At 43.7% G+C, this 24,340-nt stretch overlaps 1 protein-coding gene across 25 annotated transcripts in view; it reads left to right on the top strand.

Moving 5' to 3' along the window:
• The window catches only part of LOC110498787 (neurexin-1a), a 556,706-nt gene that overhangs the window by 274,417 nt on the left and 257,949 nt on the right, over positions 1-24,340 (top strand). For all 25 annotated transcript variants that reach the window (XM_036956167.1, XM_036956159.1, XM_036956181.1 and 22 more), the window contains one exon: positions 8,811-8,930. In XM_036956167.1, the coding sequence (XP_036812062.1) occupies positions 8,811-8,930 (120 nt within the window). The remainder of the gene's footprint in view (positions 1-8,810; positions 8,931-24,340) is intronic.

Below are 24,340 nucleotides of genomic sequence, written 5' to 3'. Positions count from 1 at the left end.
ACAAACTTTCTCAATTGAAGTGGCTATGAAAGAACCATTTTCTTTCCACACACCAGAAACACACTTTCGCTGATGCTGTTACTTTTGGCCTTTCTTCACACCTGTACGCACGCTCAGAGACACCAACACGGTCATGTACACCGACCCACACACCGAAGCAACAATATCAACACCCTTTGGCACATCATCTACCATGTTAACATCCATCAAGTATGTTGGTAGGCTGTTAGAATACGTCAAAAGCTGCCAGTCCTCTACCCTCGTCAGTTCAGATTCTTTTGGCTACAGGATAATCAGATTACTGTCGCTAACAACATTTGTATTGTTAGTGTTATCCCATTCTACTGCACTGCTTTGCCCTGCTCCACACACACACACCCACACACACACACACACACACACACACACACACACACACACACACACACACACACACACACACACACACACACACACACACACACACACACACACACACACACACTGTGTTCCTTGCATGCTTAGTCTGAGTGTTTGCTAGGAGCAATCCTCTTGAATTATGGATGAGAATTTTGTTGCATAAATGAATATAATTTGACCTTCGTTTGCATTCCAAATAACTCCCTAACCCCTGTATAGTATACTACATTTGATCAGGCCCCATAAGGCTCTGGTAAAATGTATTACACCATATAGTGAATAGGGTGCCATTTGGGACACAGCGTTAGCATTGTGTTTGCACCACTTTCAAAGTCAATATTTGATGTATTTGTCAACGTCCTTCTCACTTTGGTTTTCATTTCACATTTCAAAATATCATCCTCCTCCACTCTTCCCCTGTTCTATTTTTCTATGTATGTAAGGACAATGCTATGATTTTTTTCTCTCCCTGTTTTAACGTCATCGTTGTTTTTTTGTACCCAGTAAACTCGGGTAGCTTAGGAAACTGTTCCACAGTACTGCAACAGATAATAATAATACAGGATAATACAGGTATAATATTCTGTAGCAGATAATAATAATACAGGATAATACAGGTATAATATTCTGCAACAGAGTACAGGATAATACAGGTATAATATTCTGTAGCAGATAATTCTAATACAGGATAATACAGGTATAATATTCTGCAACAGAGTACAGGATAATACAGGTATAATATTCTGTACCAGAGTACAGGATAATACAGGTATAATATTCTGTACCAGAGTACAGGATAATACAGGTATAATATTCTGCAGCAGAGTACAGGATAATACAGGTATAATATTCTGTAGCAGATAATAATAATACAGGATAATACAGGTATAATATTCTGCAACAGAGTACAGGATAATACAGGTATAATATTCTATACCAGAGTACAGGATAATACAGGTATAATATTCTGTACCAGAGTACAGGATAATACAGGTATAATATTCTGCAGCAGAGTACAGGATAATACAGGTATAATATTCTGTAGCAGATAATAATAATACAGGATAATACAGGTATAATATTCTGCAACAGAGTACAGGATAATACAGGTATAATATTCTGTACCAGAGTACAGGATAATACAGGTATAATATTCTGTACCAGAGTACAGGATAATACAGGTATAATATTCTGCAGCAGAGTACAGGATAATAGTTAAGTGAAAATACCTGAGAAGCCAGTGTTTGGAGGTTATATTGAAAAGGGTGTTGTTGGCAAACCGGGTTGCGAACATATTCAAACAATGATTTACATATTTTCATTCAAAACGTTATTTTGAATAATTTATTCATACTATTTCATCCTTCCACAAGATATAGTCCCGACACACAAATCCAAGGTTGCTACCCAAGCCAGCTGGTCGTTCGTTCTATTGGTTCGGTTGCCAGAGATGCGACCCAGTTGTTCAGTCTTTTTGTTCTGTGTCTATGGACGCGACCTAGTCATGTGTTCTAAATGTTCCATTGCCATACTGGCTGGCAACGTTCTTATCCCTTGCTTGCTTGCTCACCAATTACAGCTAAATAACTTAGTCACGTCAAACAGTGCAGCCAGAATAACAGCAAAGTAGATGCATTTGTTTAATCTGTTTTCTTGTGACATTTATTTGGATACATCCATAGCGATGAGCTAAGGATGCGCAATTTCGCCTGGCGTAGAAAATGTGCTCTCTCTTCAGGACACTTGTTCAGAGGAGCTAGCCAACAACACAGCTAACACATTCACTTCAAACTGAAGCTATAAAGACCGCAAACTAGCTGCACTTCGTTCCGTTTGACCTGTTTTCTAATGCTAGTTCTTTGCATATATCCATAAAAATTATGCTGATTCATGATTTCGACAGGCAGAGAAATGCTGCCTTCCTGTCTCTCATCCCAAATCCCAACACGTTCATTACTATGGGACATCTGGAGATCTAATTAGAATATTGAAACAATGTTGCAAATGTTGGAGAGACAAACAACAAGGTTTCTACATATCTCCCGCTGTTGTAAATGAAATGCTTGTCTAAAAGAAATGTGAGAAAAAGTCTAGATGCATTTTATAGTGAAGATCAAGTTTATAAATTGCCTGGCTGGGCTGATGAGACAGTGGATTGCACAGTCAGATGAAACATAGTAAATAGGCATTTTAACATTATAGATTTAGCCAGTGGTGACTTGTGGACTAGACACCGGCTGGAATGCGGTTTTAACCAATCAGCATTCTGGATTAGACCCAACAGTTATACTTGTCTGCAGCAGAGTACAGGATAATACAGTTATTCAAGCTTCCAAAGGAAGATACACAATAGGAATAGACACATAGTGAAACAACTCCGTGTAGGTCTGAATGACTAAATCAAATCAAAGTTTATTTGTCACGTATGCCGAATAGAACAAGTGTAGATCTTACAGTGAAATGCTTACTTACATGCTCTAACCAATAGTGCAAAAAAAGGTGTTAGGTGAACAATAGGTAAGTAAAGAAATAAAACAAGAAAGGACAGTATGTGATTTCCACTTTTTGTATTATTATAGTTTGTATTTTATTAGAGTATTAAACCTCCCCCACCCCACCTCTCTTCAGAGCACACACATATATGTTTTTGTTTCTGCAGCTTTTTTGCTAAATATACATACAGTTTACATATCACACTTTACATATACATACAGTTTACATGTCACACTTTACATATACATACAGTTTACATGTCACACTTTACATATACATACAGTTTACATGTCACACTTTACATATACATACAGTTTACATATCACACTTTACATATACATACAGTTTACATGTCACACTTTACATATACATACAGTTTACATGTCACACTTTACATATACATTCTACATACATGGTACTTTTATATATGCAGCAATCCAATCACTTAGCAATAATACATTACCGAACATGTGATTGTATGTCTACTAAAAGTACATTTCCGTCACTTCCTTCACCCCAAAGAACCATTAAAACGTATCCACTTGTAATGACCAGACATTCTCTTGCTTTTATTCTCCTCTCTTTTATATTTCTGAATTCATTCAAGGCTATTTCTCGACGAAAGTGTTTCGCTAAATCATTCAGCACATTCTCTCCTTTCTGCTTCCTCCTACAGGACTTACTTGACTTGTTTGTTACTTTGTATCTCTGTCTCCTCTCCATCTTCTCCTGTCTCTATCTGTTTCTCTCTGTTAATACAATCTCTGACAACATTTCAGTGCTTTACTAACATCTGGTATATTTTGCCTTTTCCTTTCCTTATTGTTTCGCTGACTTGATCAAGTTTCATTGATGAAAGCTGACTTGCAAGGTAGATAGCTTCTGTTTGTTTGATACAGACCGCCCCAACCGTCCACAAATCCCCCACTCCCCCAACCCCTCCACAACCACCACTTCCACCTCTCTTCACATCCTTACCCCTCCATAACCATCACTTCCACCTCTCTTCATATCCTCACCCCTCCACAACCACCTCTCCACAACCACTACTTCCACCTCTCTTCATATCCTCACCCCTCCACAACCACCTCTCCACAACCATCACTTCCATCTCTCTTCATATCCTCACCCCTCCACAACCACTACTTCCACCTCTCTTCATATCCTCACCCCTCCACAACCACCACTTCCATCTCTCTTCACATCCTCACCCCTCCATAACCATCACTTCCATCTCTCTTCATATCCTCACCCCTCCACAACCACCACTTCCACAAACCCCCCACTCCCCCAACCTCTCCACAACCACCACTTCCATCTCTCTTCATATCCTCACCCCTCCACAACCACCACTTCCATCTCTCTTCATATCCTCACCCCTCCACAACCACCACTTCCATCTCTATTCATATCCTCACCCCTACACAACCACCACTTCCATCTCTCTCCACATCCTCACCTCTCCACAACCACCACTTCCATCTCTCTTCATATCCTCACCCCTCCACAACCACCACTTCCACCTCTCTTCATATCCTCACCCCTCCACAACCACCACTTCCACCTCTCTTCATATCCTCACCCCTCCACAACCACCACTTCCACCTCTCTTCATATCCTCACCCCTCCACAACCACCACTTCCATCTCTCTTCATATCCTCACCCCTCCACAACCACCACTTCCATCTCTCTTCATATCCTCACCCCTCCACAACCACCACTTCCATCTCTCTTCATATCCTCACCCCTCCACAACCACCACTTCCATCTCTCTTCACATCCTCACCCCTCCACAACCACCACTTCCACCTCTCTTCATATCCTCACCCCTCCACAACCACCACTTCCACCTCTCTTCATATCCTCACCCCTCCACAACCACCACTTCCATCTCTCTTCATATCCTCACCCCTCCACAACCACCACTTCCATCTCTCTTCACATCCTCAACCCTCCACAACCACCTCTCCACAACCACTACTTCCACCTCTCTTCACATCAACACCCCTCCACAACCACCACTTCCATCTCTCTTCATATCCTCACCCCTCCACAACCACCACTTCCACAAACCCCCCACTCCCCCAACCTCTCCACAACCACCACTTCCACCTCTCTTCACATCCTCACCCCTCCACAACCACCACTTCCATCTCTCTTCATATCCTCACCCCTCCACAACCATCACTTCCATCTCTCTTCACATCCTCACCCCTCCACAACCACCACTTCCATCTCTCTTCATATCCTCACCCCTCCATAACCACCACTTCCATCTCTCTTCATATCCTCACCCCTCCACAACCACCACTTCCACAAACCCCCCACTCCCCCAACCTCTCCACAACCACCACTTCCATCTCTCTTCATATCCTCACCCCTCCAACTCAACTCAGGGTGTTACATCACTCCCATGTCATAAGGAATGGGCTTCAGCCCCATAGGGAATACAAGGCTCACTCACCTGTCCAATCGTAAACCGACCCCTAGATCCTATACCTCTGAGAGGATTTTACAAATGTTAGCAACATAAATAGCTCCACCTTGCCCTCTGATATGCTTGTTGGAAGTTTCACCAAGTTTCCTATATCAATGAAATACTCTCGGATTTCCACAAGTGCATAGGGCGTAGGGTCTAGGGGACGATTCGGAAGTGGACCCCCACCACAATCTTGTATGACAGCCTATGGGTCTCTTGTTATCATCTTACAGTCACTTATGTTGTACTCACTATAGTTTATTGTATTCACTGCACTCATGTCTATTTTGTCACATATGGTATACATTTTATATACCATTATTTTATTGCATGGCTCATAGTCTTCCTAACAACATATACATGTTGCCCACTGTATGCATGGAATTGCACCAAATACTTATATCATTGTGCAATTTTGAATCAAAATAGATGGGGTCTTACTGTAGCTACCTCATGTTTGTAAGACAGCAATCGTTGTTACCTGTGTGAAGTGTGTCAAATTGTACTTTTCTTATCAGTGTAAATACTATTATCTCAATACTATATTTGTTTTATTCAGTATTTATTGATGTTGTATATGGGGCAGTAGGATGAAAACATGTACATAAGTGTTAATTCACAAAGCATCATTCATAAGAATAACCATTTTTTTATTGAATAAATAAATGAATAAATAACCATAATTAAACTGAACACTAATCATTACAACTAGTCACTACTTCCACAACCACTAAAACTAATAAAAGTGACACAAAATGTGCAATAAGATACTGTCGGCCTAATATACGATAGCATTATGGGACAAAGTAAAAGGTTATAAACGTCACACTTTTGAGAACTGAAATATGTAGTAGTGGATTAACTAATAGTCATATATCATTTGTAATTCACCATAATCACCATTGTAACAACATGTATCATTATCCAAGATAATCTCATTCATAATCTCAGCATAACAAACTGAACCATGCTACATAAACTCTGTTTAACATCCATACTAACCCTGTGTCATTCCACTGGCATTAACACTCCCATTCTGACTGACATGGCTGACAGACTACAAAGCAGACTGACTAACAGCCTGGCAGACAGATGACATAGCCGACTGGCTGACAGCCTGGCAGACAGATGACATAGCAGACTGGCTGACAGACAGACAGACAGACAGACAGACAGACAGACAGTGGTACAGACAGACAGACAGACGGACACACAGACACACAGAGAGAGGTATAGACAGACAAGCGTATAGACAAACAGACGGACAGACAGATAGACAGACAGACAGACAGACAGACAGTGGTACAGACAGACAGACAGACAGTGGTACAGACAGACAGACAGACAGTGGTACAGACAGACAGACAGACAAACAGACAGACAGACAGACAGACAGACAAGTGTATAGACAAACAGACGGACAGACAGACAGACAGACAGATAGACATACAGACAGTGGTACAGACAGACAGACAGACAGACAAGCGTATAGACAAACAGACGGACAGACGGACAGACAGACAGACAGACAGACAGACAGACAGACAGTGGTACAGACAGACAGACAGACAGACAGTGGTACAGACAGACAGACAGACAGACAGTGGTACAGACAGACAGACAAACAGACAGACAGACAGACAAGTGTATAGACAAACAGACGGACAGACAGACAGACAGACAGACAGTGGTACAGACAGACAGACAGACAGACAAGCGTATAGACAAACAGACGGACAGACAGACAGACAGACAGACAGACAAGCGTATAGACAAACAAACAGACAGACAGACAGACAGACAGACAGACAGACAGACAGACAGACAGACAGACAAGCAGACAGACAGTGGTACAGACAGACAGACAGACAAGCGTATAGACAAACAGACAGACAGACGGACAGACAGACAGACAGACAGACAGACAGACAGACAGGCAGAGGCTATGAACGGTGTCTGTGACATTGTTGTTCAATGCTTATAGCTGCTGATGATGATCTTTACCTTTTTATTTTTGCATTACTAAAGACGACTGAAGTTTTTAGACCCTCCACAAGAGACAGACCTCAGATTGTCTCAGATCCTGTCTTACTTACCACTTTATCTACCTATGGGGTGGCAGGGTAGCCTAGTGGTTAGAGCATTGGACTAGTAACCAAAAGGTTGCAAGTTCATATCCCCAAGGTACAAATCTGTTCCTAGGCTGTCATTGAAAATAAGAATTTGTTCTTAACTGACTTGCCTAGTTAAATAAAGGTAAATACAAATGTGGACTGATTAACCATAACTGTTACTGTAGAATCTGTCAGAATGGGATGTGTAGGCTGACAAGCAGCAGTAGCTCCGGTATGAGTTTTTTTCATCACTGGTTATTTGGAGAAATCACAATGTCGCAGGTGTTAGCATCTTTCTCAATTTCGAGATGGGAGGGAACATTCAGCCCGTAACTTGCAAAGGAGAGGGTGGAACTCCTCGTTCCCGTGCCGCTCCTCGTTTTAGCATCTATTCATCTCTTCTCTTTACATGTATGGATCCAGAACCTAATCAAGCAGCTGACCAATTACGTTAGACTTTAGTTCTAATTTTAGATTACCCTCTGTGTTAGATTTCTCTTGCCATGTAAAAACATGCACAAACAGAAACATATATCTAATCACTCAGGACGTGATGGAAACCTCTGAATGGTTTTCTGATTGGATACAGCGCCTCCTTTCCTTTTTCTACATTTCACCTGCGGTGCTTTTTGACTCAAGAAACAATAAAATGTGTTGCTATGGTTTCCCTTCCTCATAATAATGTTGGTTCTTTCCTAAAAACAGTTCTGATGCTGTAAGAACATAATAACTATGTGGATAAATAAGCAAGAATACCTTAAACTCACTAAAACAAAAGACAATCTCTGTAAATGCAACATAAATATTATATAAACCTGTCATAAAAAACTCACTGGTTGACTGTTCAATGAGTGTTTTCCCTGTCTCTGTATAAGTATGTGTGTTTGTCTTTCTGTGTGTGTGTGTGTGTGTGTGTGTGTGTGTGTGTGTGTGTGTGTGTGTGTGTGTGTGTGTGTGTGTGTGTGTGTGCGTGCGTGCGTGCGTGTCGTGTTTCTGTGTGTAATGTTTTTCTGTGTAGAGTGTTAGTGTGTGAGGGAGCAAGAGAGAGTGAGAGAGAGAGTGAGAGTGAGGGGGGGATAGAGGGACAGAGAGAGAAGTATGTTTGTCTCAGTATGTCATTTGTCAGTATGTAAAATGTGTTTCATACTGTATGTGGGTAAGTGGATTACAAGAATGAAGTTGGATTATGCTTTTAATCGTATTTACTTGTTTAATTCTCTCATCACATATACACATACATTTGGTCAAATCTGATCACATATTTTAAGTAATCCCTCCCTCCCCTTCCTTACTCCCCCCTCCCTCCCTCCCTCCCTGTGCACAGGCCCCAGTACAACGTGCCAGGAGGACTCGTGTGCAAACCAGGGTGTGTGTCTGCAGCAGTGGGAGGGGTTCAGCTGTGATTGTAGCATGACTTCTTTCGGAGGGCCACTCTGCAACGACGGTAAGACACACATCATTCTTACCCCCTGTTTGTGTGTACTGTACACACAGCTGTACCCCCCTGTCTATGTGCTCACACACTCTTTGACACCCACCCTTACCCCAATCTACTTAATAAGTATATAATATAATAATATGTCCAATTAGCAGACACTTGTATCCAAAGTGACTGCACACCTATACACAACCTTCTAATGTATATCTATCTGTATTGCACAAACATCTACCCCTATGTATAGTACCAGTCAAAAGTTTACTCAGTACAGGGTTTTTCTTTATATGTACTATTTTCTATATCAAATAACACATATGGAATCATGTAGTAACCAAAAAAGTGTTAAAAAAATACAAATATATTTTATATTTGATATTCTTCAAAGTAGCCACCCTTTGTCTTGATGACAGCTGTGCACACTCTTTGCATTCTCTCAACCAGCTTCATGAGGTAGTCACCTGCAATGCATTTCAATTAACAGGTGTGCCTTGTTAAAAGTAAATTTGTCGAATTTCTTTCCTTCTTAATGCGTTTGAGCCAATCAGTTGTGTTGTGACAAGGTAGGGGTGGTATACAGAAGATGGCACTATTTGGTAAAATATAAAGTCTATATTATGACAAGAACAGCTCAAATAAGCAAAGAGAAACAACAGTCCATCATTACTTTAAGACATGAAGGTCAGTCAATCCGGGAAATGTGAAGAATTTTGAACGTTTCTTCAAGTGCAGTCGCAAAAAACATAAAGCGCTATGATGAAACTGGCTCTCATGAGTACTGCCACAGGAAAGGAACACCCAGAGTTACCTCTGCTGCAGAGGATAAGTTCATTAGAGTTACCAGCCTCAGAAATTGCAGCCCAAATTAATGCTTCATAAAGTTCAAGTAACAGACACATCTCAACATCAACTGTTCGGACGAGACTGCGTGACTCAGGCCTTCATGGTCGAATTGCTGCAAAGAAACTACTAAAGGACACTAATAAGAAGAAGAGACTTGGGCCAAAAAACACAAGCAATGGACATTAGACCGGTGGAAATCTGTGAAACGCAGAGTACGTGAGGTTGTGTGGTTCCCACAATGAAGCCTGGAGGAAGAGGTGTGATGGTGCTTTGCTGGTGGCACTGTCAGTGATTTATTTAGAATTCAAGGCTCACCTAACCAGCATGGCTACCACAGCACTCTGCAGTGATACGCCATCCCATCTTGCGCTTGGTGGGACTATCATTTGTTTTTCAACAGGACAATGACCCAAAACACCTACAGGCTGTGGGTTATTTGACCAAGAAGGAGAGCGATGGAGTGCTACATCAGATCACCTGGCCTCCACAATCACCCGACCTCAAACCGATTGAGATGGTTTGGGATGAGTTGGACCGCAGAGTAAAGGAAAAGCCGCCAACAAGTGCTTCAGCATTCCAGGTGAAGCTGATTGAGAGAATGCACAACACTGTCATCAAGGCAAAGGGTGGCTACTTTGAAGAATCTCACATATAAAATATATTCTGATTTGTTCCACTCTTTTTTGGTTACTAAATTCATAGATTGAATGTCTTCATTGTTCATTTACAATGTAGGAAATAGTCAAAAAAATAAAGAAAAACCCTTGAATGAGTCGGTGTGTCCTAGGTTTTGACTGGTACTGTATGTATACACACATCCATGTATATGGTCATTCAGACATGTTTAGTGCTGCAGAACTGTCATTACTGACATTAACACAAGACAGTGGCCCATTGGAACTAGATATTTGGAACACATGTTAGCTGCTTTCTATGTACTTCATTACATAATCTTGTCTGTCCCCATTGAGTCATTGATACAGACACTCAATGAACTACCTCAACTTATTCCTGTCCTTGGTGACATATTGTACACATTTGTGCCTCCCTCCAAGAGAGGTGGATCTTAGCCATACAGAGGTAGGATCTTCATTTGAGCCAGTTTGCTACACCAGGAAAATAATCATTCAGCATCAGGAAATGTGCATTATTTTGTGGATTATAATTCAAGCCTGAAATGTCAAAGTGGAACATTTTAAATTAAGATCCTGCATATGTACATACATGCGTACTGTAATGTACACGGCAACCTATATGGGACTGTATTTTGTCCGTTTTGACATCTTTTGTTGTACACCCACTTCAAGTCTGCCTTCACTAAAGGCTTGCTATAAATTCCACATTGCATACATCAAGTTCCATACATTGAGTTCCATACGTTGAATTCCATATATATTGTATCTTGACTGAGTAGCCTTTGTGCCAGAAGAGTTGACTAAAGGTAAGTGTTGTCATCATCAGGGTGGCAACAATGAACAAGTCCATTTGGAACATTGGAAACCACTTTCTTGGAACCCCTCTGTTTTCATTAGAAGTTATTATTTTCCATGTGGACTCTGACACTATAAATGAGAACACTTCTGTCCTATACTTGTACATGCTGCGTTTGACAACTCATTGGCAATTATTATATTACTGTTATCCACTGTGTGCAGCACTTTACCTGACAGCAATAGAGGCATGGAGGACACAGCAGGAATTTACCTGACAGCAATAGAGGCCTGGAGGACACAGCAGCAATTTAACTGACAGCAATAGAGGCCTGGAGGACTCAGCAGGAATTTACCTGACAGCAATAGAGGCCTGGTGGCCTGGACGCAGCTCATTGCTGCTTTGAATTGTTTCACTATTTAATTTCTCCTACCAGTAGATTTGATGTGGCATTACACAACATGTCAAAAGAACATAACATGTATTATGAGGTGACAGCTATGAGGCGTGACTGAATGGACATTTGGGAAGGTGCTTACTCATATTAAAGACTGTTACTGCATCTCAAATGGCACCCTATTCCCTAGTGCACTACTTTTCATCAGGGTTTCTCAAAACCAGTGCACTATATAGGGAATGGGGTGACATTTGGAATGCATCACTAGAGAATGAGGAGAAAGGGGGGGATGTTGTCTTATTAATGATAAGCCCTAGAGAGAAGGGGACGGCAATACTGGGAGAATGTGGGAATGCTTGCAATAATTCTGCCAAATAGCCTGCTGTCTTATGCAAAATATGCACGAGGCACAAGGGGAGAGTGTGCAGTGGTTATTATTTCCTCTGTGGTGGTTTACACTGTAATGGGCGAATGGAGGAAACTGCTGAACAGCACTTTAGTAAAAGAGAGAGAGAGAGAGAGAAAAAAGAGAGAGAGAGAGAGAAAGAGAGAGAGAGAAAAAAAAAGAGAGAGATAGATAGAAAAAAGAGAGAGAGAGAGAGAAAAAAAAGAGAAAGCGAGAGAGAGAGGGAGAGATTGGAGGGATAGAGATCAAGGGAGGGAGGAAGACAATACAAAAGTAATTGAGGGATGGAGTGAGGCGGCACTCTGTGGATGGAGCTAGGGCTGTACTGTAGACGACACACAAATGAGGGAGGAGCAGGGCAGCATAGATGGTAATACACTGCTCAAAACAATAAAGGGAACACTTAAACAACACAATGTAACTCCAAGTCAATCACACTTCTGTGAAATCAAACTATCCACTTAGGAAGCAACACTGATTGACAATAAATGTCATATGCTGTTGTGCAAATGGAATAGACAACAGGTGGGAATTATAGGCAATTAGCAAGACACCCCCAATAAAGGAGTGGTTCTGCAGGTGGTGACCACAGACCACTTCTCAGTTCCTATGCTTCCTGGCTGATGCTTTGGTCACTTTTGAATGCTGGTGGTGCTTTCACTCTAGTGGTAGCATGAGACAGAGTCTACAACCCACACAAGTGGCTCAGGTAGTGCAGCTCATCCAGGATGGCACATCAATGCGAGCTGTGGCAAGAAGGTTTGCTGTGTCTGTCAGCGTAGTGTCCAGAGCATGGAGGCGCTACCAGGAGACAGGCCAGTACATCAGGAGACGTGGAGGAGGCCGTAGGAGGGCAAAAACCCAGCAGCAGGACCGCTACCTCCGCCTTTGTGCAAGGAGGAGCAGGAGGAGCACTGCCAGAGCCCTGCAAAATGACCTCCAGCAAGCCACAAATGTGCATGTGAGAAACAGACTCCATGAGGGTGGTAATGAGGGCCCGCGTCCACAGGTGGGGGTTGTGCTTACAGCCCAACACTGTGCAGGACGTTTGGCATTTGCCAGAGAACACCAAGATTGGCAAATTCACCACTGGCGCCCTGTGCTCTTCACAGATGAAAGCAGGTTCACACTAAGCACATGTGACAGACGTGACAGACCCCTTGTGAGACCATATGCTGATGCGGTTGGCCCTGGGTTCCTCCTAATACAAGACAATGCTAGACCTCATGTGGCTGGAGTGTGTCAGCAGTTCCTGCAAGAGGAAGGCATTGATGCTATGGACTGGCCCGCAAGTTCCCCAAACCTGAATCCAATTGAGCACATCTGGGACATCATGTCTCGCTCCATCCACCAACGCCACGTTGCACCACAGACTGTCCAGGAGTTGACGGATGCTTTAGTCCAGGTCTGGGAGGAGATCCCTCAGGAGACCATCCGCCACCTCATCAGGAACATGCCCAGGCATTGTAGGGAGGTCATACAGGCACGTGGAGGCCACACACACTACTGAGCCTCATTTTGACTTGTTTTAAGGACATTACATCAAAGTTGGATCAGCCTATAGTGTGGTTTTCCACTTTAATTTTGAGTGTGACTCCAAATCCAGACCTCCATGGGTTGATACATTTGATTTCCATTGATCATGTTTGTGTGATTTTGTTGTCAGCACATTCAACTATGTAAAGAAAAAAGTATTTAATAAGAATATTTCATTCATTCAGATCTAGGATGTGTTATTTTAGTGTTCCCTTTATTTGAGCAGTGTATATTCCCTGCCATGCAGCTGCCAACCAGATAAGAAGCTTCTCTCTTTTGTTATCAGGGAAGAGAGCGTTAATAGATTTCAGCATTGGCGCGCCCCTCTCCTTCGCTCCTCCACTCTTCCACTGACCACCATGATAAAACATGGGAAGGATACTCGTGTCAGAAGAGATGTGAAACATTTTTTACCCCAAACAGTCATTCAAATTTGCACAAAATGTATATCTCTCCTGTTATCTCTCCCCCTCTCCATCTCCCTCTCCCAAGCTCTTTCTCCTTTCCCTCTCCCTCTCCATCTCCCTCTCCCAAGCTCTTTCTCCTTTCCCTCTCCATCTCCCTCTCCCAAGCTCTTTCTCCTTTCCCTCTCCATCTCCCTCTCCCAAGCTCTTTCTCCTTTCCCTCTCCCTTTCTCCTCATTCATCTATTCCTCTTCATCCTAAGCACTGTCTTTGGTCTGAGAGTTATACTTTATTGCAGGGTTGTGAATGAGGAGGTGTTGAGAGATATCTATCTATGAAGGCCAAGCAAACTCCAGGTGAACCCCGGCCCTGTTCATTTAAAAGAGAGGAAAACTCTGGCATGGCCCCCTTCTGTTCCTTTCCCTTTTCTCTTCTATATCATCCATAGTCATCCCTGGCCATCCAGCGAGGTGTGTGTGTGTGTGTGTGTGTGTGTGTGTGTGTGTGTGTGTGTGTGTGTGTGTGTGTCTGTGTCTGTGTGTGCGTGTGCATGCGCGTGCGTGTGTGTGTGTGAGTGTCTCAGCAGGTAGAGTCCTCTAGTTGGGGCATAATGCATGTCCTGTAGCCAGTGGGATGGCAGGTTTATTCACAGGAGGCATTCCTGACAACACATCTGGATATTTTCTTCCCACAGCAGTAAATGAGCTACTTCTCTGGGCCTGACTGGTACGCACACACACACACACACACACACACACACACACACACACACACACACACACACACCATTGACACGCACACAACAGAACGTGACTTATCTGTATAGGGTTAGGGTTAGGGCTAGGGTTAGGAAAGGAAGGCCCTGAAAGTCGTTAAAAACTCCAGCTACCCAAGCCATAGACTGTTCTCTTTGCTTCTGCACGGCAAGCGGTACTGGTGCATCAAGTCTGACACCAAAAGGCTCCTGAACAGCTTCTATCCCCAATTTAGATGCTACATTTCTAACTAAATAGCAAACAGAATGGCTACACGGACTATCTGAATTTACCTTTGTATGAACTTTTTGTTTTTTTGTGTCTGTGGGGTCCAACACACTCAAGTACACTGACACTCTAACACACACACAGACTCACACACATAAACACTCACAGGGTCCTACACACTCAAGCACACTGACATTCTAACACACACACAGACTCACACACATAAACACTCACTCCATCATTTGCTCACAAACACATAATATGCACATACATTTATAGTGACTCAACACACACACACACACACACACACACACACACACACACACACACACACACACACACACACACACACACACACACACACACACACACACACATATACAATCATCATATACGCTGCTACTACTCTGTTTATCATATATCCTGATGCCACCTTACCCCTGTACATATCTACCCCTCTCACTCCACTGGAACTGGAACTGACCCTGTATGTACTACGGTTACGTACTTCCTCACGTCTTTTTGTTCTACCTTTTTAGTATTACACTGTTATTGATTACTGCATTATTGGGGTTAGAGCTTGGAAGAAAGGCATTTCACTGTACTTGTCCACGTGCCATAAAAAAGGTTAGGATTAGGGTTAGAGCTAGGATTTGGAGTAGCAGATAGTTAGTTGATAGTCTGTAGAGGATGGACTTACAAAGAAATTGTTATCAGAGAGAGAAAGAATGAGAAATAAATATATAATGAGTGAATGAGCGAAAGAGAGAGAGAGGAATGAAAGAACAATAGAAGTATATCAATGGAAAACAACATTTTTACAAGGTTAATTTGCGTAAGCTGAGATGCAGAGCAGCCATTTTACGATGAAGCCAAAAAGTATTTGAAGAGAAGGAGATATGCCTCCCAAATGGCACCCTATTCTCTAGTGCACTGCTTTTGACCAGGATCCACAGGGTATCCCAATAGGCACTGGTCAAAAGTAATGCTCTATAAAGGGAATAGAGTGCCATTTGGGACTCATACCGAGGAGTGCAGCACTAGGCACCATTTCTGAGATCTCTCTGGTGGGTCGTCATGGGCACCCTGCCTCGTTGAGACGGCGAGAAACTCCATTTCACAGTCCCTGGTCCCCATCCCAATCACAATCCTGAGTTGTACGGCATGATGATGCTACATACACACACGCACACACACACACACACACACACACACACACACACACACACACACACACACACACACACACACACACACACACACAAACACACACATATATATGGGTACATGCACACACACACACACATATATGAGCACACACACACACACACACACACACAAACATATGAGCACATGCACACACACACACACATATTTGTGGAGCAGCTGTCAATCATAAAGCATGGGGTCCGGGAAATATAATGTAATATCTGATGGTGATAGCAACATCTCATCATTTCACTATCAGACATGGGAATTCAGCCTCATGCCACAGTGTGAGCATTCTAAATGGCACCCTATACGTTGTATATTGCACTACTTTTGACCAGAGCACGTAGTGCACTACATACGGAAAAGGATGCCAATTGGGATGCAGCAAATGATCAACGCTTCACTTTAACAAGTGCAGTAGTGTGAATCGATAGGAAGACACAGGGGGCAATGCCATGGAGACAACTCATGGGGTAGGTTCTCATTTTGGGGTCTGGCCCAGTCATTGGAGGTAAAGAGAGAGCCTATTTCTAACACCTTACACTCTCCATTAGGTCCTCATTACATTTACACTTATCCAGTGTCTCACAGAAGCATTTAGGGTTAAGTATATTGCTCAAGGGCACATCAACAGATTTTTCCCATAGTCGGGGATTCGAACCAGCGACATTTCAGTTACTGTCCCAATGTTCTAACTGCTAGGGCTACCGCTCTTCTGTCTTTCAGATTGTACAAGTTCAGTAATAGAAGGTAGATGATTGGGAAATGTCGGAAGGAAAGCTACATACGTGTCTAGTGTTACCTCATCTTTGTTCAATATGAAACAAAGTCAAATAAGTGTCATAACAGCCTTCGTTCAGTCTAACACATCGTTATGTTATCATGCTGAGGGACACCTGCTGTGGACAGAAATAGTTTATTTCACAGTCTGGGTTTTCCAACGAGGAGCAACTAGGCTTTACCATAGAGAAGTAATTCAGTTGACTGGTTGGGAGGGATGCCTGGTTGGCTGGCACACTCGGAGCCTCACTCTGCACACACACACACCCACACACACACACACACGCACACACACACACACACACACAGACACTCCAGAACCCATCATTTTAGTCACCCCAGCAGAGTGGAGATTTGGAGGTCAAGGCCACAGTAAAATGGCTTTCCATTCCTTCCACTGAGGTGGACAGCGACAAAGAGAGTGTAGACGACCCAAATGGCACCCTATTCCTTATGCAGTGCACTACATTTGACCCAGTCCCATAGGGCTATGGTCAAAAGTAGTGCAGTATGTAGGGAATAGGGTGCCATTTGGGTGAACACAGATCAGCAGGGAGCCAGCCTATTAAGAATAAGTGTCTCCTCTCTCTTCTTCTCTGTCTTTCACCATGGTTTCCCACAAACCTCTATGGCTAAGTCCCATAGGGTTCTAGTCAAAAGTAGTGCACTTTATAGGGAATAGGGTGCCATTTGGGATGCACTCCCTCTCCCCTTTCTCCTCTCTCTTGTCTTCAACCCACTCATCGGACAACCTGGCCAATGAAAAGGTCCTAATTGACACTTGTATTGTGAGGCCTGTTTCGGATGCTGTGCATCGCTGGTGGGAGATTGCATGTAATGACTTTAAGTCTCTCCAAAGGAAGTCCAATTTCCATGAAACCCTTTCCACTGTCACTGCGGAGAGAGTGGCTTTTCCTTTAGCTGTTCCTGTCCCTATCACACCTCACCATGTCACCCAGAGAGCACGATCTAACCACCAGTCTTGTTCTAACCTGGCCACTGAAAGAGGGGCAAAGCAGAAGCTTAAGTCTGCTTCATAGACTTCTTTACTACTGTGTAGCTGATTACTACACAATTAGAATTGAGCAGGAGAGAGGATGGCCACATGAGTTTGGGGAAAGGCTGGTACTACTGTAATTATTCAAAGGTGGTGGTGTGTGTGTACTTTTTGCCTGTGTGTGCATGCATGTATGGATGTGTGTGTCTGTATAGGTCACTAAAGCTTCCGTGTAGTCTAGTTCTTCTGAGGGAGTTAAGCGTTGCGGTGGTCAAGTGTCTGAGCTTAATACATACAGACAAATCGGACGGTGTGTGTGTGTGTGTGTGTGTGTGTGTGTGTGTGTGTGTGTGTGTGTGTTTAGCTGTTCAGTCTAAAGTGGGTCGTGAAGGGGCTAGAGGGTTGGGTAGTGGGTATGGCCAGACCATCCACGCGATCTCCGCCTCGCTTCGCTACCCCTCTAACACACATACACCGGCCGCCTCCGCCACACCGCCCAGTGAGCCTGAGAGCTAAGGCCATTAGTGCCATGTCAATATTGTATCAACAGTGGTGATTGTGTTGCGTGGTTGGGGGACTCTGCCCTCGGCCTCCCCTGCTCTCTCCTCTCCACCACCCTCAGTCTATTTCCTATCCATGTCTAAGTCTGGTTCCTTCCTTTATTTTCTATCCTTTTGAGGATTGTCTTTCTGCATGGCCTGCTGGGTAAGTGGCGCTATAAGCAGACGTCTGATTGGATGGTGATTGTGTAATTGTTTAGGATGTACAGTACATAGTGGTGCATTGCCTTTCTGTTAGGACTGTATAGAGAGGTTACATGACAGAAAACTTGATGTAGTCTGGGAAAAAGTGTCTTACATGCTTGTCAAATAAACTGAACAAAAATATAAATGCAACATGGTCCCATGTTTCATGGGCTGAAATATAAGATCGCAGATATATTCCATATGCACAAAAAGCTTATTTCTCTAAAATTTTGAGTACAAATTTGTTTACGTCCTTGTTAGTGAACATTTTTCCTTTGCCAAGATAATTCATCCACCTGACAGGGGTGGCATATCAAAAAGCTGAATAAACAGCCTGATCACTACACAGGTGCACCTTGTGTTGGGGAAAATAAAAGTGTGCGGTATTGTCACACAACACAATGCCACAGATGTCTCAAGTTTTGAGGGATTGTGCAATTCTCATGCTGACTGCAGGAATATCCACCAGAGCTGTTGCCATAGATTTTAATGTTCATTTCTCTAAAATAAGATGCCTCCAACATCGTTTCAGAAAATTTGGCAGTATGTCCAACTGGCACACTGCCAAGACCAACTGTAACAACGCCAGCCCAGGACCTCCACATCTGGCTTCTTCACCTGCGAGATAGTCTGAGACCAGCCACCCAGACATCTGATGAAGCTGAGGAGTATTTTTATCTGTAATGTCCTGGCTCCCAAGTGGGTGGGCCTACGCCCTTCTAGGCCCACCCATGGCTGCGCCCCTGCCCAGTCATGTGAAATCCATAGATTAGGGCCTAATGAATTAATTTCAATTGACTGATTTCCTTACATGAACTGTAACTCAGTAAAATCTTTCAATTGTTGCATGCTGTGTTTATTTTTTTGTTCAGTATATGAATGGGAGTACAGACAAATGCAGGCAATGTGCCAGTTCCACTCGAGGACAGAAGCTGATCTAGCCAAGACTCTTGACTCCACTCAACCTTTAGACACTTACTATGCTGTAACAGACTCCAACACATCTCTGATAAGTGAAGCATTCATGGCACATTTTCTAGTTCATGGAATTGGAGAGGACTTCCACCAAAGCACAAACACACGGACACAGATTTACACACTTTATTCTCTTGGGAGTCTTACAAGGATGTAGGCACTTTGTTAGGACTCAATCAATATGAGTGGACACCCAGTCGTGAGACCAAGGAGACACAGTGTGTGTGTACGTGAGCGTGTGTGTGTGTGTGTGTGTGTGTGTGTGTGTGTGTGTGTGTGTGTGTGTGTGTGTGGTGTGTGTGGGGAAATAACTTCTCTCTGTTAGTAGTATTGACCCTTTAAACACAATGCTGCAAAACAAATCTATTTGTGTGAGAAATATTGGGGTCTCGGTCAGTGTGTGTCTGTTGAATGCTTGGGCTAGCTTTGAGATGGCATTGTGCCTAAAATGTATGCCAAAAACGTACTTAAGTGCTTGTCGTGCATTCACTTCAATTCCATCTCCCCCTAATGGAACTGTATTCACATCAAACACACACACACACACACACACACACACACACACACACACACACACACACACACACATAGTCACACAGGCATAGAGTGGAGACACAAACACACTCTCCATGACTCATCTTCATAGCTTCTTGTTGTACACTTAGAACAAAGAACTACAACCTAAAATGTCCTCATTGAAGAACCCTTTATGGTTTCAGATAGAACCCTTTTAAGTTCCATGTTGACACCTTAACACAGAGGGTTCTACATGGAAGCCAAAAGGGTTCTACCTGCAACCAAAAAGGTTCTCCTATGAGGATAGCCGGACATCTTAAGCGTGTTCTCTGCTACACTAAGCAGCACTACGTGACTGAATGAGTGACTGAAAGAGTGAGTGACTGAATGAGTGACTGAATGAGTGATTGAATGTATGAGCGAGTGAGTGACTGAATGAGTGAGTGTCTGAATGAGTGAGTGACTGAATGAGTGACTGAATGAGTGACTGACTGAATGAGTGACTGAATGAGTGAGTGACTGAATGAGTTAATGAATGAGTGATATGAGTTAATGAATTTATTTATTTATTTCACCTTTATTTAACCAGGTAGGCTAGTTGAGAACAAGTTTTCAATTGTAACTGCGACCTGGCCAAGATAAAGCATAGCAGTGTGAACAGACAACAGAGAGTTACACATGGAGTAAACAATGAACAAGTCAATAACACAGTAGAAAAAAAAGAGAGTCTATATACATTGTGTGCAAAAGGCATGAGGAGGTAGGCAAATAATTACAATTTTGCAGATTAACACTGGAGTGATAAATTATCAGATGGTCATGTACAGGTAGAGATATTGGTGTGCAAAAGAGCAGAAAAGTAAATAAATATAAACAGTATGGGGATGAGGTAGGTAAAATTGGGTGGGCTATTTACCGATAGACTATGTACAGCTGCAGCGATCGGTTAGCTGCTCAGATAGCAGATGTTTGAAGTTGGTAAGGGAGATAAAAGTCTCCAACTTCAGCGATTTTTGCAATTCGTCCCAGTCACAGGCAGCAGAGAACTGGAACGAAATGCGGCCAAATGAGGTGTTGGCTTTAAGGATGATCAGTGAGATACACCTGCTGGAGCGCGTGCTACGGGTGGGTGTTGCCATCGTGACCAGTGAACTGAGATAAGGCAGAGCTTTACCTAGCATGGACTTGTAGATGACCTGGAGCCAGTGGGTCTGGCAACGAATATGTAGCGAGGGCCAGCCGACTAGAGCATACAGGTCGCAGTGGTGGGTGGTATACGGTGCTTTAGTAACAAAACGGATGGCACTGTGATAAGACTGCATCCAGTTTGCTGAGTAGAGTATTGGAAGCTATTTTCTAGATGACATCGCCGAAGTCAAGGATTGGTGGATAGTCAGTTTTACTAGGGTAAGTTTGGCGGCGTGAGTGAAGGAGGCTTTGTTGCGGAATCGAAAGCCGACTCTAGATTTGATTTTAGATTGGAGATGTTTGATATGAGTCTGGAAGGAGAGTTTACAGTCTAGCCAGACACCTAGGTACTTATAGATGTCCACATATTCTAGGTCGGAACCATCCAGGGTGGTGATGCTAGTCCGGCGTGCCGGTGCAGGCAGCGAACGGTTGAAAAGCATGCATTTGGTTTTACTAGTATTTAAGAGCAGTTGGAGGCCACGGAAGGAGTGTTGTATGGCATTGAAGCTCGTTTGGAGGTTAGATAGCACAGTGTCCAAGGATGGGCTGGAAGAATACAGAATGGTGTCGTTTGCGTAGAGGTGGATCAGGGAATCGCCCGCAGCAAGAGCAACATCATTGATATATACAGAGAAAAGAGTCGGACCGAGAATTTAACCTTGTGGCACCCCCCATAGAGACTGCCAGAGGACTGGACAGCATGCCATCCGATTTGACACACTGAACTCTGTCTGCAAAGGAGTTGGTTAACCATGCAAGGCAGTCATCAGAAAAACCGAGGCTACTGAGTCTGCCGATAAGAATATGGTGATTGACAGAGCCAAAAGCCTTGGCAAGGTCGATGAAGACGGCTGCACAGTACTGTCTTTTATCGATGGCGGTTATGATATCGTTTAGTACCTTGAGCGTGACTGAGGTGAACCCGTGACCGGCTCGGAAACCAGATTGCACAGCGGAGAAGGTACGGTGGGGTTCGAGATGGTCAGTGACCTGTTTGTTGACTTGGCTTTCGAAGACCTTAGATAGGCAGGGCAGGATGGATATAGGTCTGTAACAGTTTGGGTCCAGGGTGTCTCCCCCTTTGAAGAGGGGGATGACTGTGGCAGCTTTCCAATCCTTGGGGATCTCAGACGATATGAAAGAGAGGTTGAACAGGCTGGTAATAGGGTTTGTGACAATAACGGCGGATAGTTTCAGAAATAGAGGGTCCAGATTGTCAAGCCCAGCTGATTTGTACGGGTCCAGGTTTTGCAGCTCTTTCAGAACATCTGCTATCTGGATTTGGGTAAAGGAGAACCTGGAGAGGCTTGGGCGAATAGCTGCGGGGGGAGGGGGGTGGGGGGGGGGTGGAGCTGTTGGGCGAGGTTGGAGTAGCCAGGAGGAAGGCATGGCCAGCCGTTGAGAAATGTTTGTTGGTTTTCGATAATCATGGATTTATCGGTGGTGACCGTGTTACCTGGCCTCAGTGCAGTGGGCAGCTGGGAGGAGGTGCTCTTGTTCTCCATGGACTTTACAGTGTCCCAGAACTTTTTGGAGTTAGAGCTACAGGATGCAAATTTCTGCCTGAAGAAGCTGTCCTTTGCTTTCCTGACTGTCTGCGTGTATTGGTTCCTGACTTCCCTGAACAGTTGCATATCGCGGGGACTATTCGATGCTATTGCAGTCCGCCACAGGATGTTTTTGTGCTGGTCGAGGGCAGTCAGGTCCGGAGTGAACCAAGGGCTATATCTGTTCTTAGTTTTGCATTTTTTGAACAGAGCATGCTTATCTAAAATGGTGTGGAAATTACTTTTAAAGAATGACCAGGTATCCTCAACTGACGGGATGAGGTCAATATCCTTCCAGGATACCCGGGCCAGGTCGATTAGAAAGGCCTGCTCACAGAAGTGTTTTAGGGAGCGTTTGACAGTGATGAGGGGTGGTCGTTTGACTGCGGATCCGTAGCGGATACAGGCAAGAAGGCAGTCATCGCTGAGATCCTGGTTGAAGACAGCGGAGGTGTATTTGGAGGGCCAGTTGGTCAGGATGATGTCTATGAGGGTGCCCTTGTTTACAGATTTAGGGTTGTACCTGGTGGGTTCCTTGATGATTTGTGTGAGATTGAGGGCATCTAGCTTAGATTGTAGGACTGCCGGGGTGTTAAGCATAACAGAACAAACTCTGTAGCTAGATGGGGGGTGATCAATTCACAAATGGTGTCCAGGGCACAGCTGGGAGCTGAGGGGTGTCGGTAGCAGGTGGCAACAGTGAGAGACTTATTTCTGGAGAGAGTCATTTTTAAAATTAGTAGTTTGAACTGTTTGGGTATGGACCTGGAAAGTGTGACATTACTTTGCAGGCTATCTCTGCAGTAGACTGCAACTCCTCCCCCTTTGGCAGTTCTATCTTGACGGAAATGTTATAGTTGGGTATGGAAATCTCAGAATTTTTGGTGGCCTTCCTGAGCTAGGATTCAGACACGGCAAGGACATCAGGGTTAGCAGAGTGTGCTAAAGCAGTGAGTAAAACAAACTTAGGGAGGAGGCTTCTGATGTTGACATGCATGAAACCAAGGCTTTTTTGATCACAGAAGTCAACAAATGAGGGTGCCTGGGGACATGCAGGGCCTGGGTTTACCTCCACATCACCCGCGGAACTGAGGAGGAGTAGTATGAGGGTGCGGCTAAAGGCTATCAAAACTGGTCGCCTAGAGCGTTGGGGACAAAGAATAAAAGGAGCAGATTTCTGGGCATGGTAGAATATATTCAGGGCATAATGCGTAGACAGGGGTATGGTGGGGTGCGGGTACAGCGGAGGTAAGCCCAGGCACTGGGTGATGATAAGAGAGGTTGTATCTCTGGACATGCTGGTTGTAATGGGTGAGGTCACCGCATGTGTGGGAGGTGGGACAAAGGAGGTATCAGGGGTATGAAGAGTGGAACTAGGGGCTCCATTGTAAACTAAAACAATGATAACTAACCTGAACAATGAGTTAATGAAAGAGTGACTGAATGAGTGAATGA

The sequence above is a fragment of the Oncorhynchus mykiss genome, chromosome 20, assembly GCF_013265735.2.
Source record: "Oncorhynchus mykiss isolate Arlee chromosome 20, USDA_OmykA_1.1, whole genome shotgun sequence".
Taxonomy (NCBI): Eukaryota; Metazoa; Chordata; class Actinopteri; order Salmoniformes; family Salmonidae; genus Oncorhynchus; species Oncorhynchus mykiss.
Note: the sequence above shows the minus strand (reverse complement) of the source record. Positions and strands in the feature narration are given on the sequence as shown.